General features: G+C 38.7%; 1 protein-coding gene across 12 annotated transcripts in view; it reads left to right on the top strand.

Moving 5' to 3' along the window:
- Positions 1 to 19,256, top strand: part of MAGI2 (membrane associated guanylate kinase, WW and PDZ domain containing 2) — a 566,496-nt gene that overhangs the window by 397,961 nt on the left and 149,279 nt on the right. For 9 of the 12 annotated variants that reach the window (XM_087934364.1, XM_087934361.1, XM_087934363.1 and 6 more), the window contains one exon: positions 10,915 to 10,995. The exons of the other annotated variants lie outside the window; for them this stretch is intronic. In XM_087934364.1, coding sequence (XP_087790490.1) covers positions 10,915 to 10,995 — 81 coding nt within the window. The remainder of the gene's footprint in view (positions 1 to 10,914; positions 10,996 to 19,256) is intronic. 12 annotated transcript variants of the gene reach the window in all.

Raw genomic sequence — 19,256 nt, 5'->3', positions numbered from 1 at the left:
TTTTTTGAAAATTGTACTGTAAAGCATCTTTTCTGTTGGAATTGTTTTATATTTTCAATTACAAAAAACAATAATATTTTGACAAATAGAACAGGAGTGTCAAACTCACATTGTCATGGTGGCGTCACGTGACGTATCAGGACTTTTTTTCCGCTCCGCTAAACTGGGCTGGGCCAGTACATGACACATCCAGCCCATGGGCTGTGAGTTTAACACCCCTGTCCTAGAGGGAACAAAATATTTCAATTAAAGGAGAAGAAGACCTACATTTAGAGAATAGCGCAAAATATATCAGTACAGGAAACTCTGTAGGATATTTTCGAAGAATGTAGTTGGAAATCAATGTTAACATTTTCAACAGAGATATCTTCCTCTCTGGATAAACTGTGTCTAAATGATGTTATGGAAGAAGAACATGTTTTTTACCTAGCAAAATAGAAGTGGAGTTTCCATATCCAGAAGGAATCTCATAAAACAGAGCCTGTTACTACAGTAGTTAGCAGGGAAATCATATTTCACTTCCTCCGGTGGTCGGCTCTAGAGCAGCTGCCCCCAAACCTTTTGGGTGCTACAGATCAATTCCATGGGGTGAAGTTTTTCTGTGGACCAGAGAGGAAGGGGAGGTTTCGTGTGATGCCTGCATCCTGTGGATGGGGCTTTGTGTCAGCTTTGGAAGCCATATTGACACCAGATGCTTCCATGCTGCCACATTCTTGAGCCTGGGAAAATGAGAGAGGGGGAATGTCTTGGAGTGTATGTGGTTAGACATAATAGCATTCTTCTTCTAAGTCAAGGTCATGTTATTTCTGCACCTGGGTGAGGGGACGTCTCAAGTTGGGATGGATGGTGATTGGGGCATGTGATAAGAGGATTTCTAATTTTTACTTATTGCAAGGAAACCCGGAACTTTCAGATTCGGGATTCCCCAGATGTGCCAGTTTACCATTCAAATAAAATAGAACTTTTGATAGGATGTCTATCCCAGAGTTATTTATTGAGTTTGTATCTATTGTTTGCTCTTGTGCTGTTATGGTTGTAGCTGAAGTATTCATTGACAGGTAGGACATAGCAATGTATGATTTTATATACTATACTTAGATCGGACCGAAGGTGGCGTAGTTCTAGGTTTTCTGTCTAGAATTTCGAGTCTGGTGGCATAAGGTATTCTACAATGAGTAGAGGAGTGGAGAACTCTTCTTGTGAAATATTTCTGGACTTACTCAACAGTGTTAATATCAGATACGTAATGTGGGTTCCAGACTGATGAGCTGTATTCGAGTGTTGGTCTAGCAAATGTTTTGTATGCTCTAGTTATTAGTGTAATATTACCAGAGAAAAAGCTACGTAAGATTAGGTTAACAACTCTTAATGCCTTTTTGGCTATGTAGTTACAGTGAGCTCTAGCACATAGGTCATTTGAGATGAGTACTCCAAGATCCTTGACAGAGTTTGGATCATCAACAGCTTGGGGAGGCAGGCAGGCTTAGCACTGCTGGGCAACACATTTCCTGACAAGGGGTGGGATCCTACCGGCATAACAACCAGTTCGGTGAGCATGCATTTTGCTGCATGCACAGTACTTGCAAAACAACTTCTGCTGCAAGCAATTACCATCTCCTGCTGATGTGTGGCACTCAGCCATGCCACGCAAAGCAACTAAGAGCCCAGGCAGGTGGGTGGGCCCAACCAAAGAAAAGAAGATCTTCAGAGAGAACTGGTTCGGTGTCAGCTGCTCTTTGGAGCCACTGGTTCTATAGAACCGAGCCGAACTGGTGGAATCCCTCCCTGACACTAACATACGAGGCTGTTTGAGGTTGTAGGCATGGATCACTTTGGCTTCATCTTCATCTCCAAAATGGCCATTTTTGGTCCCTCTCTCTGTTTCTCCCCTTTCTGCTTAGAAGAACTGACTGTCTTGGACTGCTTTTTCCTTCGAGCGCGCCAGCTGTTTCTCTACAATATGAAGAAAACAGCTGCAAGTTTTAAAAATGTGATCACCTTTTTTTTCAAACGGGAATTAATTAGTCAAATGTTTTTCGTATTCTGTCTAATTCTCTTGCAATTTGACAAGAACAGTGTTTGAAAGAAAAGGATTTCAGAGCTCATTTCTTTTTGTGATGGTGGACACATTTCAATAACAAATAAGTCAACACTGTCATTGTTAGCCATGTTGATGGGAACAAGGAGAGTTATAGATGGTTTCTGCAGTAGGAATGTACATCATCTTACATACCTATACATACCCTAAATCATTTCAGATGAGTGTTTGTCTGGTCTCTTCTTAAAAGCCTCCAGTGATGGAGCACCCACAACTTCTCTTTTTTTGTAAATTTTATTTGAGTTTTCACAAAAAGAAAAAATATACAAATAAAATATCTTTTTTGAAAGCAGCGTAATCCTGGGTTACATTTCTTCGTACAGACACAAATTCAGGTTCATGCTCATTTTTATATTCTATTCCATATCTTATTACTATTTTACATTTTCTGCATAGCTTCTCCCCTCTTTTAATTTTCTCAATTTTATTTTAATTATCTCATCTCAATTCAAATCATTGTATTTATATTTTTTGTCTGTCCTGTTTCAATTATCTATTATCTTTTCTCATTAAACAAAATTTCTCCTGTAGTTACTGATTGGAGTACGACGCCTTTATATCTTTTCCCTAAAGTTGTAACGTTCAATATAATACATAACTTCCATTCGGATTCTGCTTGGTACATTCTTAAAATACACACTGTATTCTTAAAAAAAAAAAATTATAAATGTATATATAATTAAAACAACATTCCATTCCAATTCAATTCTATCATTAATATTAATATTCATTAAAGTCTTAACATCTTTAACATTACTTTTCAATTAAATATCATACTTCTATGGGAACAATTGCAAGCTTTCCATAGTTAATTCCCTCCCTTCACTTATATTTTATAAAACATTAACTAATTAAAATGTTCCCATTCCTTCCTAATTCAGTTTTCTCATTTATTTTATTTCACTTATTTTATTCACAAACATTTCACTAAATTACATTAACTATTTTATCCCTCATTTTAATCATATGTTGTTTCCAATTTTCTAAAGTTATTTCTATTACTAATATAACAATACAATCTTATGTACCTTTACAGAATCCCTTTTTCAGTTAGATTTTCACCCATTATCTCTAAATAGGTCCTGTTTCTCTATATCTTGCCCCGGTCCTTTGTAACTTCTTTTCCTTTCCTTCTTCCCTCTCTTCTTCTCTCTCCCCTTTTTACCCCCTTGTCTCTCTACTTCTATTTCTCTCTTCTGTATTCCCTTTTTCTGTTGCTTTCGGGTATTATACTTATTTTTCGAATTATTTTTCTTTTCTTTGGTTGTTTTTTTAAGTCTTAAATTCTCCATTCTCTTTCCCCCCTTTCCTTTTTCTTCCCCAAATAGAATTACTTGTTCATTAAAGATGGCTTCTTCTTTGTCCCAGTCTTCTTGTTTTGCAGTCTTTTCTTGTTGTTTCTCATAGTTCCAATTCTCCATTTCTAAGAATTGAAAAATGAAGCCAAAAGAACCCTTCCCTTCTTGTGCATCTTCTTTGTACTTTTTAAGTTCCATTTTCAATTCATCCAGAAGTGGTGCCATTGTATAAATTTTTAAACAACCACTCGATTGATTTTAGTCATTCAAATATAATAACCAAAAATCCAAAGATCACCAAATAATCCAAATACATGCAAGCTGTTTCTTTTTTGCCCTTTTTTTTCACTTTCTCTTCCTGGGGTTACTATTTAGTTGCAAAGTTTCAGTTAAAATGTATCTTTTAGAAGTCTTGTTGAAGTTTTACTTTAGATTCTTTTTAATTCCAGACAGTCTCCTCCCTCTTCCAGATCCTGCCCTTATTCTTTTTCTCTCCCTTCCTGCTTATGAAAAAGAAAGTTTTTAATGTCCAGAAATCTTTATTATCCCTTTGGCATTTTGTTTTATTTTCAGCTTAATTGCCTATTGATGTCAAAGCAGATTTTTCTGATTTCTTATTTAAGTCTCTTAGTTGTCAGTATAGGGAAGGGGAGAGAAGAAAAAAAACCCAAACCTTTCCCTTTTCACTTTTCTTCACTGCTTCCGACTCTTCTTTGGGAGCGATGTTATTTTTTGTATGTTTAAATTCCAGGGTACGTTGGTTGTTGCTTTTAAAATTTAATCCGGTCAGCCAAAACTTTCACTTCTTATCTTCCTTCTGCACATTCTTTTCCGGTCAAGTTCTTCTTTGTGGTGGCCATTTCTGACCACCGCTGCAACCACCTTCGGGAAAGGGAGTAATGGCCAGCTGAGGAGGAGAGATGCAGCTCTCCTCGACCCTGCTGGTGGTCTCCCCCATTTTCACCACCTCTATGGGGTGGCTTAGCCCCGAGACCAGCCGGCTCGGGGCGCTCCAGCGGCGAGCCCAGACAGAAACTGCGCACAATCACGGATTTCTGTCTGTCGCCGAAGCCCTTCAAACCGGAAGTCCGAGCACCCACAACTTCTGAAAGTAAGCTGTTCCACTGTTGATTGTGCTCCATGTTAAGAGGTTTCTCCTTAATTCTTGGGTGGTTCTCTTTGTGATTACTTTCCATCCATTGCTTCTTGTCCTGCCTTAAGGTGCTTTGGAGAAAAAGTTGTCCCTCTCTTCTTTTTGGCAGCCCCTCAAATATTGGAACACTGCTATCGTCTCTCCCCTCATCCTTCTTTTCACTAGACTACACATACCCAATTCTGGCAACCGTTCTTCATATGTTTTAGCCTCCAGTTCAGTGGTCGGGTTCAAAAAAAAAATTACTACCAGTTTTGGGGCATGGCTTGGTGGGCGTGATGTGGCTTGGTGGGTGTGGCTTGGTAGGCATGGTAGGGGAAGGAAACCGTAAAATCCCCATTCCCTCCCCACCCCACTAACCTGCTTTCCAGCTCCATTCTCCTGTGCAGGGCAACCAAAGGAGACCCAGCCGATCAGCTGGGACTCGATGGGAGGCAGAGAATAGATGGGGGTGGGGCCAGTCAGAGGTGGTATTGGCCGCTTCTCCAAAATACTCAAAATTTCCACTACCGGTTCTCCAGAACTGGTCAGAACCTGCTGAATACCACCTCTGCTCCAGTCCCTTAATCATCTTATAGACAAGACTTCTGGCTCATGAAACCAGAAGTCCCATGGGGTTACAGAGGCAAGTTATTCCTATGGAGACACACAACCCTTCCCAACCTTTATTTGTGGCTCACTGATGTGGACTTTTCATGACAAATGTAGCAAAGCACAGTGGTTGAAAACCATGGCTCTAAAAGGTACTGTAGATTGGTAATACAGTATATGCCTATGGAGGTCATTAGCTTGGGGAGAGGCCAAGTGTGAACTTAGCTCATGGATTTTAAAGTAGGAATGGAAGTAATCAGTTAGTGTCAAAAGCCGGGAAAATCAAGAGATTCAGGAAGTTCAAGTGAATATAAAGATTTATTGCAAATTTAAGCCCTCTTTGAGAATCTGTCGAGGGAAATGAGCAGGAGATGAGAGAGGCATTCAAGGTAGACTGAACTTAGATCTCTTGTGAGTATGCAAGGACTCATGACTTATGACGCATTTGACCCAACCCCCAGACTCAGCCTGGTCATCTCTCATGCTAGGGAAGAACTCTGAAGATAAAATAATGTCTCCCCCTTCTTTTACAAAACCCACCAGAAAATGACACCTGCTCTTAATTGGAGAAAATACAGCTTTCTTTTTGCATTACCTGCATTTTCCCCGTTACTACAAGGCTAAACAAGAAGCTAAACAAGGAGCCTGGAATTAAAAAACAGTGCTGAAATCTGTGTTGCCCTTTTGCTAATCTACTGTATAAAACCCTGGTTGTTCTCCCAAAGACTGGTGTTGAAATGGATAGGCTGCTTCTTCAGTGTCTCTTTGTTGTTTTTCTTTATGCCTCTGTAAAATGACCAGATCAAATCATGTTTTGGTTTGGTTTTGAGCTGCCCAGAGATAATTGGAGTCAGGCAGCACCTAAACTGAATGGATGGATGGATGGATGGGTGAGTGAGTGAGTGAGTGAGTGAGTGAGTGAGTGAGTGAATGGTTTGAAATCATAAATGCTGTGGAAATGTTGAACAAGGGTAAGGCTGCAGATGTAGATGGTATAACTGGAGAACAAGTATTATATATATCTGTGATGGCAAACCTATGGCACGTGTGCCACAGGTGGCATGCAGAGCCATATGTGCTGGCACGCTGCAGGCAAATTTACCTCACTGTGCATGTGCATGCCTCACAGCTGATTTTCAGCTGGTTTGAGGCCTTTTTGAGGAAGGCTTCTGCAGGCTTTTGCAGGCTTTGCAGGCCAAAAACTAGGTCCGTTTTGTCACTTCCTGTTTTTCCGAAACTACCAAAAGTGATGAAACGGACCTAGTTTTCAGCCTGCAAAGCCTGCAGAAGCCTTCCTTGAGCCTCTGGGAGGCCGATATCGGCCTCAAACTGGCCGAAAATCAGCTGTGAGGCACAGTGCAGGTAAGGGAAGTGGGGGTGGATGGGGATTGCACATGCATGTGTAGGGGGCATGGGGGGATCGCGCATTGCCTTCTGGGTAAAGGCATGTGAGCATGAGCATGCAAGCGTGCACCCAATTTTTGGCACAGGAGCCCAAAAAGATTATCCACCACTGGTATATATAAAATACTTGTTGAAAGAAGTGAAATTGCTTCTGTAAGAGTATACTTCTGTCTACCTTGTTATAGGAATGGGAGAACTGGGTATGTCAAGACGAATATGAAAGTGACTTAAATGTAGTAGGAATGAGTTACGTAAGAAGTAGGGGTAGTAAAGGAAGAAGAATACGGTGAGAAATAATGAAGTGAGCACCAAGTGAACCTGAGCTACGTTTTTACTATATTTTCTTTTTCTTCCCTTCTTCCATGAATTTCACTGGCTTGTTCCTCCTTATTCCTTTTCTGCACTCTTCACAATGTAACTTACGCCAAAAGGGAAAAGTTATAGTTATGATCATAGAAAGGAATTTAAAGTTTATTGAAGTTCTAATACTGGATTATCTACTATTACTCCTCGGTATGCTAGTGCAGTCTTGGATATTTATAAAGCCCTCTACAGACTTTGTGAGAAATATATTGGGGGTGAGGGAGAAAAACCATTGAATACCACGTAAGTAATTTAATTCTACCATGCATTGTATTCTAATGCTTTTTTTCCAAAGCTCTCCCAAGATTCTGCTTAATTATATAACGTTAGTGAATACAGGCTAGCTTGGCTTATAAAGCAGAATGATGCTCTTGAGATGGGCTCCAAGTCAAACAGACATTTTAAGGTTCAGCTCTTCTCAGAAATGAAGTAGAACCTAATGGGGATTAGCCTGAATCTAAAAAAAATACTTGAGGGCTTTCTAATTAAGTGGGGTTTTTTTTAATAACAAACAGTTGCCTTATTTGCTCTGTCTTCTTTCTGATTACCTTGATACCTTTTCATTTGTAGCAAAGATAAGATAACCTTTATCGTCACTTTTTTTTTTCTGTGAACACACTGGCATGCATTTAGAAATGGAATTCTGATACTCGCTTTCAAAAGAAAATATACACATATATATCCCCATATATATACACATATGCTGTATATGTGTGTGTGCAGGTGTGTTTATGTATATGTATGTGTGTGTGTATGTGTGTGTATACACACACACACAACACATACATACAATATATATATGTATACACACATATATACATGCTAACACACAAACACAAGGCAGACAGACACACACACACACACACACACATACATACAATATATACATGTACATACATGTGTACATACATATATACATGCGTAAACACACAGAGACAGACAGACAGACAGACAGACACACACACACATACATATATACCATATTGTTAACTCTGCAGACTCTTTTTTCCACTATGTATTCAAACCAAACTGTGAGATATATATAATTAAACTATTACAAGGGGCATTTTATTCAGGTAGTGCTGGCATGAGATGGATGGTGTCATGGCAGATGTCCCTATTTTATCTTGTCCTCTCTTCGTTCCCTCCTGTCTTCAGCACATTGTTGGAGAATATCTGATATGATGACCTCTTCTGTACTTCCTGCTTTAGGAGCATGCTTTTGTACACTTCTCAATCTCTTGAAAAGAGCAACTGCTCCCTTTCAGACCTCCTAAAATGAATGAAAGCAAAAAGCAAAGAATCTACAGTGTAGGAGAAGGTTAGACAGAGACTGAAGGTGGAGTCAAGAGAGGAATCAGCCAAGAGTCATTACATCCATCCCTTCTTGTGTTCTGTTGACTCTTATCTAGCACCAATTTAATGTTGACCATTAGTTGACTAAATTATTGTGTGTAGGCATAAAATCAGCTTAATTGGAACTTAATGTGTAGTCCTGATTCTTTGCACCTGACAACAGTGAGGTAGTAGCAAGAAACATGAAAAGTGACACTTCCAACTGGGGGTGTTTATTTATCTGTTGATATTACTGTTGATATGTTGATATTTTCAGAGGTTTGCAAAGTGAGTTTTTTCTGTTTTCTTTCTGCTTTGGCCCATGACAATCTCAGATAACAGAATAAGTTAAAATGTACAATTTGGGTGTATGATATAATTATCAACTGGAACATTTAAAAGTAACCTTTGTCCTTTCAAATGTTCTCTTCCAAATGCTGTCAGTTTTAATCAAATATGTTTTTCTTTCAGCCTTTAAATAAAGGTTAAATGCAATGGAGTTTCCACTATCTGCTAGTTAATTTTTCCATCAGTTTCATTATTTCTTTCCTTTTAAAGGGGATACCGATAATTTTTGTGACAGTTCTCCCCCAGACATAAAAGGCTGGTTGAAAACCTATTGTAGGATAACCTCAGACATAATGTTAAATTGCTTAGAAGTAGGTTTTTTTTTTTTGTTAATCTCACAACACATATGTCCACTTTCCCCCCCATTTTATTCATGAGCTGATAGCCCAGCTAACGATTTACAAATTTCAAGGCATGAAATATGAGGCCTACACAATTGAGAGCCACTTTCAAGTGTTTTTGCTTGTCAAAAGGTTGGAAGTGGGATATTAGATATTTGTTTTCCACAGTCATGTTGGTCATCCATTGCCCTGTTCCTTCAGAATGTTCCAGAATAATTTATACCTGGTTTTGATTAAATTGTTTATTTCTTAATGGCCACATAGGTATGAGTTTCTTCAGGAAGATCTGTCCTTGATCTTGTCCTTCAGCATGTCTGAAGCTCCATCTATCGCCTAGTGTATTTTGTTACTACTTGTTCTGACCTAGGCTTTCCCAACAGCGCGAAGCTGAGTCCTCATCCCGATAAACCCCTTTTATTTAATTTACAGTGAATTCCTCTCCAGCAAAGTCCCAGCCAACAGTCTTTTAAGATAGTTCACAATTACAAACCTTTATCGGGCTTGGAAATGTGCCAGGCCAATATCTTTCAGACACCACAATACTTAAGAATGCAGGAACAGATCTTCACCCAAAATGAACTAATTGTCTCCTGCAAAACCCCACTCCCCTTTCGCTCCTCTTTTATTCTCTATGGGAGGGGCATTCACCATCCACCTGTGGCTTGCTTACTCCCGAGTCGACCCTTGTTCCTTAGCTGTTCCCTTCATCTGGCAGCTCTGTGCATGTGCAAACTGGGAACAGACTCCAGCTGTTCTTCTGCCCCACTGATGTCCAACTCTGAAGGCAGCTGATAACTGTCAGACGGCCCGGGCCCCATCTCTGCCTCTGATGCAGACCACTTGTCTGAGCCTTCCCCAGACTCCAGGGCTGGCCCATGTTCCTCCCCAACCTCCTCACTGTTTGAATCTGGCTGGCCACAACACTCCTCTTGCTCTTCTCTTCCTTTCCACAATTTAGCCTAATACAGCTTATATTAAAAACAGTAGTGAATATGTTTCAAAATAACAGATAATCAGAGTTGAAAGGGACCTTGTAGGTCATCTAGTCCAACCCCCTGCCCAAGTGGGAGGCCCTATACTATTTCTGACAAATGGCAGTCCAATATCTTCTTGAAAGTCTCAAGTGATGATGCTCCCACAACTTCCGAGGGCAACTTCTGTTGCATTGGTTGATTGTTCTCACTGTCAGAAAGTTTCTCCTTATTTCCAGGTTGAATTTCTCCTTGTTCAGTTTCCATCCATTACTTTATCCATCTAGAAAAACTTCACTTGTATCTCCTACAGGATGTCAATACCAGCTCAAAAAAAATTATTGCCTAGCGTGGTAATAGTAGCTGATAAAAGTCAACTACATAGGATGTTCTTGCATGTTATACATTATATTAATACACTGCTAAAACTTGTAACTTTTTACATTTCATAATTAAATTGGATTGGATTTTATTACAGCTTTAATAGATGGGGGGCCGGGCAATTTATCTCATACGCAGTGTAAAATAATTATTTTGTTTCTCATATTTTCTTCTTATTTTTGATATGTGTCTTGAATTGATAAAAGCACTTGTTTTTTTTTAAAGTGAATATTTTATACTTTTATTTTTAGAGTTTAATGCATTCCCACAAACTGAAAATATATTCAGAGAACTCATCATTATATGTATTATGTAGCGGATGGGAATTAGTAATAGAATGCACCTTATTAATTTGTTAGTGCTCTTAGATGATATGTCAAAAAAAAAGCAATATTCTGCATCTTACAATTTCTTTTAATCTTTAACCAGCTCCTGCAACTGTTTGAATTATTTGCCATATGCTAAGAATGCTTAAGTGGGGAAAAAAATAATCTGAATAAAATGAGTGTTGTAAAACCTACTGTGTTGCCAGTTGAAAAATGACAATTCCAGGAATTGATAGTATCTGGATAAATGCTATAATGACCATCAATCTGCAGACCTGAATGGTCAATTTCCTCTCCCCATACAGATCTTAATCTAATGGGTTGGATCCAAAGATTCCCTTCTTCCAATGGAGGAAGCTTTCCTCTGACAAAGGAAGAGAATGAAGGTAATAAAGCTAAATTAAATATGATAAAGGATATAACTGTCATGGCTCCAGGTGTACAGGTAGTCTTCGACTTACAACAGTTCGTTTACTGACCAAAGTTGCAATGGCACTGAAAAGGGGAACTGATGACCATTTTTCACACTTACAACCACACTTGCAGCATCCCCATCGTCACATGACCAAAATTCGGATGCTTGGCAACTGACTCATATTTATGACGGTTGCAGTGTCCCGAGGTCTTGGGATCCCTTTTTTTTTTTTTTGCAAACCTTCCAACGACAAAATCTACGGGGAAGCCAGAATCACCAAACAACCGTGTTCCTGACTTAACAACTGGAGTGATTCACTTAACCATGTAGAGCAGAAAGGCCGTAAAATGGGGGGGACTGATTTCACGAATGTCTCACTTAGCAATGAAAATGTTGGGCTCAGTTTGTGGTCGTAAGTCGAAGGACTACCTGTATTCTTTTTTTTTTTTTTAGCAGAGTTAGTGCCTGCTTAAAAGACTTGTTTTGATTTTGCTGCTTCCGGTCTATTTCACTGAAATTCTAAAATTCAACCAAGAAAAATTATCAGAGTCCTTATTTTATTGGGACAGCAAACCAAGTTTTAACGTGTTTCCTCGTTTTTCTAAGCTTAGCCTTTTAGCCTTAAAGAACCGTAGTGGCGCCAGTGGTGAGAATGCGGTATTGCAGGCTAACTCTGTTCACTACCAGCAGTTTGATTCTCACCAGCTCAAGGTTGACTCAGCCTTCCGTCCTTCCAAGGTCCTTCCAGATAGTTGGGGGCCACATGCTGACTCTGTAAACTGCGTAGAGAGGGCTGTAAAAGCACTGAGAAGCAGTATATAAGTCTAAGTAGCTATTGCTTTTACTAGTTTATCTAGCAAGCTTTGCTTCCTCAATCCTCTTACCTTGTTTCGCTGAGGGATGTATGTTTCCAAAGAGAATATGCTTCTTTTGCTACTGTTGTTGCTGAGCCTATCAAAAGTTGAACGCATCGTCATTCAATTTATCTGCCATTGACACCATTTTCTCCATTACTCTGTTTAATTCAAACGTTGTCCTCCAGTGTTAAAATAAATTTCTTATTATGATTCATAGAGCTACAGCCTGTGGTTGTTTGGGTTTTTTTTTAATCGTAATCTAAACCCTTTTTTAAACAATGTCCTATTTGGGGAGGGAAATTAGAAAACCAGAAAAGAACGAGAGAAATTGGAACACAGCCTTAAATTTTCATCCCTGCCTAAATGAACTCATGTTTTGCACGGAAGAAAACATTTCGCTTGAAGGACATCTGGAAACTAGCTGTTGCAGAAGCTTCTTCTGTTCTGAATGGTGGAGAATAGAAGTGCTAACGACCAGATGGCCACAAGGAATATAAATCCTTCCATTCTCCACCATCCAGTCAGAACTGAAAAAGCTTCTTGGATGAGAAGCGACACATCTTCAAGGAAAAATAAAGCCCAGTTGCCTTTTTGAAAAAACATATTTAGGAGGCTAACTTTTCCAAACTTAATTTCTTTCTCCAGTCAATTTCCCCCACGTGGCATGGCCAAAGTAAGTGAGATGCAGTTTTATGATAATGCTCTAACAATCACAGGATGGTCTTTAATTTCTATTCAAGACTGAGTGATGCAGTTTCCTTAACTGGAGGCATTTTATCAGAATATGTGTTGACATCCTTGGAAGATGTAGAAGAAGTGGATTCCTTCCTTAGGAAGAGGACAGGATTAGAAAATCTACAATCCCCCTTCCAATTCTTAAAATAGATAAATCTATAATATTCTACCTTCCCTTTTCTCTCTCCTCTTCCTCCTCCACTGCAGAATATAGTACAATTCCAACAAAGCAATGGGTTGTAATCAGAGTAGGCAACTATATACATTTTCTAAATGAATAAATGCATTTGTAAATATACCATTCAGCCATAGTACCCATTTCTGTCCCAAAGGAATTCTTTGCCAATAAGGGTGATGTTAAAATGTTTGTTTTTGTTCTTTTTCCCCCCAATTAGTAGTTGAATGTTATTTTATGTGTAATGGCAGGTGTAGCATTTAAAGAGTTTGGTAACCATGAGTAATACCTTTGAGGGTTTTCTGTTTTGATTTTAGTTATTCCAAAGCTTCTCTAAAAACATAGGTAAATTGAAGAAAGTGATAGTTTCTTTTTCTTTTGCCAATTGTGATACAATTGACTAGGTCTAGAGTGATAACCAATTCCCAGAAGAGAATGTAAGTTTAACAGGATAATAGAGTTGGAAGGGACCTTGGAGGTCTTCTAGTCCAACCTTCCTACTGAAGTAGGAAACCCTATAATCCTATCAAACCCTATTATCCAATCTCTTCTTAAAAACCTCCAGTGTTGGAGGACCCACACCTTCTGGAGATGTTCCATTGATAATATATAATTTTATATATAGGCATACTTTTACTTCAAGATATACTTACACACCTTCTCAGTCAAATGGAACATTTTTGGTTGTGACAATTGCTTGGGGCCTGCAAGCTGTTGACACATCCTTCTGGCTACATGAATACATGTCAAATCCAACCCAAGAAGGACACAGAACAACCCAGCTAAAGCTCACTTCTTCATCTCCTTAGATCCACTAGACAGAATCTTGCCAGACTAAAATTTTACCACTCTTATCCCAATAAATACACTCTAAAGAATTGTTATCTTATATTTCTTCCTTTGTCTCCTCTCCATCTCTGGACTGGATTGTCTTTTCTCTCCACCCACTCTTATGAATAGGCTCCCTCCTTCCTGGGAAACTGTGGATTTTTCTGTAGGAAAATATTTCAGGATTCAATTTGGGTCGGTCACTGGAATCGGAGGTTTATTCTTCCAAGCTTTTGGACTCATGCTGGAGTCCATCTTCAGCTAATTTTTCTCTAGCGGAGTGCCCACCACAACACCTCCTCCTCTGTAGGCACCATCCCTCACCATCCCTTTGTGTAGATTTCCTGGCCACAATTCTTCATTATTGTCTTTTTTGGAAAAGTTTTTTCCAACTTCCCAGCTTAAGCTTTTAGAATTCCAAATACAAAGCAGGCCTGTCTCTTTGTAACGATGCACCGTTCTTAGCGCCCTATCAAATTCTGTACCTGTCAACAGTGGTGTCCCCCAAGGCAGTGTTCTAGGACCAACTCTTTTTATACTCTACATAAATGACCTCTGTGATCATATCAAGAGCAACTGCATTCTCTTCGCTGATGATGTAAAGCTATTTAACACCACAGACAATACTGCTACCCTTTAAAAAGACCTTGACTATGTATCAGAATGGTCAAACAAATGGCAACTTCAAATCTCAACAAATAAATGCTCTGTCCTTCATATTGGCAAAAAAAAAAAAATCAGAAAATAAAATACAGGCTGAATAGTCAAGACCTTGTTGATGATCCAAGCTCTGTAAAGGACCTTGGAGTGCTCATCTCTAATGATCTAAGTGCTAGAGCCCACTGTAATTACATAGCCAAAAAGGCATTAAGAGTTGTTAACCTAATATTACGTAGCTTTTTCTCTGGTAATATTACACTAATAACTAGAGCATACAAAACATTTGCTAGACCAATACTCGAATACAGCTCATCAGTCTGGAACCCACATTACGTATCTGATATTAACACAGTTGAGAAAGTCCAGAGATATTTCACAAGAAGAGTTCTCCACTTCTCTACTTGTAGAATACCTTATGCCACCAGACTTGAAATTCTAGACCTAGAAAATCTAGAACTACCCTGCCTTCGGTCCGATCTTAGTATATAAAATCATACATTGCTATGTCCTACCTGTCAATGAATACTTCAGCTTCAGCCATAACAACACAAGAGCAAACAATAGATACAAACTCAAGGTTAATCGCACCAAACTTGATTGCAGGAAATATGACTTCAGCAACAGTGTGGTCAATGTCTGGAGTACTCTTCCTGACTCTGTGGTTTCTTCCCCAAACCCCAAAAACTTTAACCTTACACTGTCTACTATTGACCTCACCCCTTTCCTAAGAGGTCTGTAGGGGGCATGCATAAGCGCACCAATGTGTCTACCGTCCCTGTCCTATTGTTTCTTTTATTTTTTTATTTTTCTTATATGTATCCATGTATTCATAACTATGTTTTTACTTATGCCTATTATCTTAAAAGCAATTGACAAAATAAATAAATAAAATAAAATAAAATAAATGAATGAATTCAGATTGGTTCTTGAGTTTTTCCTGTTGGTAAGACTCTTGAAAATAAAGCAGGAAGCTGCATTGCAGACCAAAATGGGATAAATATATCGTTGGCCATATTGCTTGAAAAATGGACTATATTTTGTTGGCCAGAGTTCTTTACAAAGGCAAAAGAGATGACATACAATCAGATGCTTATAAATCTTCCACAACTAGCCTTGATTAAAAAAACAAATGCAGACAATTAATTATTTTCTTTTTGACTGAAGCTAAATCTTGGTCCAGACTTAGATCTAAGCATTTTATCATGCTTCCTTTCATTGCTGAATTAGTTGAGCCTGGCAGATGTCAAGATAAGGTTGTATCTGGCAAGAAGGGAAAACTTTCAAGCCAAATCTTCTGGTGGTTGGTGAAATTTCATTTACTGCTATCAATGCACACAGCCGTTTAAAAATAAGTAAAATATTTACTTCTCATCCATCGTGCCATCTGACTTAGAAATGAGTCTAATTACGTTCAGTGAGTTCTACTGTCAGGAAAGCAGCCAACAAGACTTACTTACTTATCAAGGAAAATCACCGTACAATTTTTTTCCCAACTGACCTATATGTCAAGAGTTTTTGGCTGCTCTTTCCATCTAAATCAAATTGACAACTTCCTTGGTCCTTGTTTTCCAAGTCATTGTTACATTACCAGAGCCATGGTGGTGCAGTGATTAGAATGCAGTATTACAGGCTGTCTTTGTCCACAGCCAGGAGTTCGATTTTGATGGAGCTCAAGGTTGACTCAGTTTCCCGTCCTCCTGAGATCAGTAGAATGAGGACCCAGATTGTTGGGGGAAATGTGTAGTGTGGAATGGAGATTGGAATGGAATGGAATGGAATGGAATAGAATAGAATAGAATAGAATAGAATAGAATAGAATAGAATAGAATAGAATAGAATAGAATAGAATAGAATAGAATAGAATAGAAAGTAGAGTAGAGTAGAGTAGAGTAGAGTAGAGTAGAGTAGAATTAGAGCAGAGTAGAGCAAAGTAGAGTGGGGTAGAATAGAATAGAATAGAATAGAATAGAATAGAATAGAATAGAATAGAATAGAATAGAATAGAATAGAATAGAATAGAATAGAATAGAATAGAATAGAATAGAATAGAATAGAATATGGAATGAATAGAGAATAGAATAGAATATAGAATAGAATAGAACAGAACAGAATAGAATAGAATTCTTTATTGACCAAATGCGATTGAACACACAAGAAATTAGTAGAATTAGAGCAGAGTAGAGCAGAGTAGAATAGGATAGGATAGGATAGGATAGGATAGAATAGAATAGAATAGAATAGAATAGAATAGAATAGGAGTAGAGTAGAGTAGAGTAGAGTAGAGTAGAGTAGAGTAGAGTAGAATTAGAGTAGAGCAGAATTAGAGTAGATTAGGGTAGAGTAAAATTAGAGTAGAGTAGAGTGGAATAGATTAGAGCAGAGTAGAGTAGAGCAGAGCAGAATAGAATAGAATAGAATAGAATAGAATAGAATAGAATAGAATAGAATAGAATAGAATAGAATAGAATAGAATAGAATAGAATAGAATAGAATAGAATAGAATATAGAGTGGAGTGGAGTAGAGTAGAGTAGAGTAGAGTAGAATTAGAGCAGAGTAGAGTAGAGCAGAGCAGAACAGAACAGAACAGAACAGAACAGAATAGACAGTTGGAAAGGACTGTGGAGGTCTTCTAATCCACCCTCTTGCTCAGGTAGGAAACCCAATACTATCTCTAACAGTCAATGGAGATTAGATTCTCAGTCATCCAGTTCATGGTTGTCCCAAAGTTGCTTTTTCAAGAGGCAACTGGATTTTCTTGGTTTTTCTTTGAAGATGTTTCACTTCTCATCCAAGAAGCTTCTTCAGCTTAGAATAGAATAGAATTCTTTATTGGCCAAGTGTGATTGGACACCCAAGGAATTTGTCTTCGGTGCATAAGCTCTCAGTGTACATAAAAGCTATAAGGGATAAATCATCAGGTTCTTGGAGGAGAAGCGAAACGTCTTTCAAGAAAGCGACCTCTTGAAAAAGCCCCTTTGGGAGATCTCTAATGGCATCCAACATCCACATCTGCCTAGCTCAGATGGAAGAACTCGATAGGTGGATAAAAATGCGAACTCCAGTCTGAACATCTGGCTGACTGTGCGACGAACCATAAAATAATAAGCTGCCATAAGCCATGTTGAACTCTGCCTTGCTGAGATGAGTCATTCTACCAAAGACTTCTCCCTTCACCCTCCCTCTAGGAAAAAAAAATAATGATACAGATTTTGTTTCTCAAAGCCCAGAAATACAGAGCAACCCTTGTGAATAGCTGTGCAATCATGCAGGCTATTATTAAAATGATATAATGTCGAGACTCTTGATAATGCAAGACAAGCCAGGCAAAAATCACAGATGGTTCCAAATAATAGAGATCTTGTGTAATTAAGATTCTAATTCCTACCTGAACCCACCTTTTGGTTTGAATACATGTTTACAGTTCATATGCACACACAAAAAAAAGACTGGATGCAGACTAAAGAGAGATTCAGCCTGCAACTAAAGAGAAATTTCCTGACACTGAGAACAATTAATCTGCAGAACAGCTTGCCTGCAGAAGTTGTGGGTGCTCCAACACGGGAGGCTGTAAAGAAGAGATTGGACAGCCATTTGTCTGAAATTGTCTAGGGTTTCCTGCCTGAGCAGGGGGTTGGACTAGAAGACCTTCAAGGTCCCTTCCAACTTTGCTATTCTGTTATGCTGTTATCCGTCCTTCCTTCCTTGCTTCTCCATCACTGGAGGTTTTTAAGAAGAGATTGGACAGCTGTTTATTTGAACTAGTATAGGGTTTCTGCCAGCCTTATGATTTTTTTTCTTCTCTTCTCTTCTCTTCTGCACTGCTCTGCTCTACAGTATTCTGTACTCTCTATTCTCTATTCTGCTCTGTTCTACGATATGAGATTGCCAGCTTTTAGTTTGGTTAAGGCTAAGTTTCTAATCTCATGCATCATCATCATCATTATTATTATTATTAGTTCACCCTTAGTGAGATTCACAGTCTTTGGGGCTAGATGATAGCTTAACAGCTCAAGTCCTAACCAAGGATCTAGGAACTGTTCAGGTAGAGTCGGAAGATATAAGCTGTTCCAAGTAGGGTGTTTTGTTTGTAGAATCAGGGTATTCAAGTCTGATAAATTCAGAATTTCCAAATAGAGAGGCAGCCCTTCAGGTATTGCCCCAAGGGCTCCAGTTACAATTGGGATAACACATGATTTCTTTTTCCAAAGTCGCTCAACTTCAATTTGTAAGTCCTGATACTTTGTGATTTTTTCTTTTATTCATGCATCACCAAGTATTGCAATGTCATTATTATTATTATTATTATTTTATCTGCAGTTTCAAGCTCTTGCCAAGTCTTTCTAGTCATTCCATGTTTCTTTTTTTTATTTATTTAATTCTCTACAAGAAGCTTCAGGGTGATTGTGTTACATCCCAAGGCATGTTTAATGCAAAGGACTGGGTTCTTTTAAATTAAAAGAGAAGTGAACGTACTGACTAGGAATTAATTCCAGCAGAAAGGTCACAACCCCTATCTGGGAAGGAATCCCGAAGCTGCCCAATTCCCACATCCATCCACCATTTGAGCCCTGTCAGCTCCTCCAATGACTTCACTCCATTCCCTTCCAGCCTTTCTTCTGGACTCTGGACTTTTGTCATGATGGAAAAATGGACCCTTGGCTAGACGAGTCTTTCTACAATCCAGTGACATTTTTCTTATCCTAAAAAAAAAAAAAAAAAGCATAGAGCGCCTGCAGTGTTTCCCTCTCCCCTTTCTCTCAATGGAGATCCTTGGTCTTCTTTCACTGCTAGCTTTTACTTCCATGTTCAGAGGGGTGACAATGTAGGAGTGTTGGGATACATCAATGGGTGCCAAAAAGAAAATGGTTGAGAACTATTTTCCTCTGCTAAGCAATGTAGGCAGTGGTGGGATTCAACTGGTGTAACAACCGGTCCGGTGAGCGTGCGCGTTGTATTTGAAAAAAAGCAAGAAAACT

Source organism: Pseudonaja textilis, chromosome 5 (genome assembly GCF_049901715.1).
Source record: "Pseudonaja textilis isolate UNSWEBS1 chromosome 5, rPseTex1.2, whole genome shotgun sequence".
Taxonomy (NCBI): domain Eukaryota; kingdom Metazoa; phylum Chordata; class Lepidosauria; order Squamata; family Elapidae; genus Pseudonaja; species Pseudonaja textilis.
Note: the sequence above shows the minus strand (reverse complement) of the source record. Positions and strands in the feature narration are given on the sequence as shown.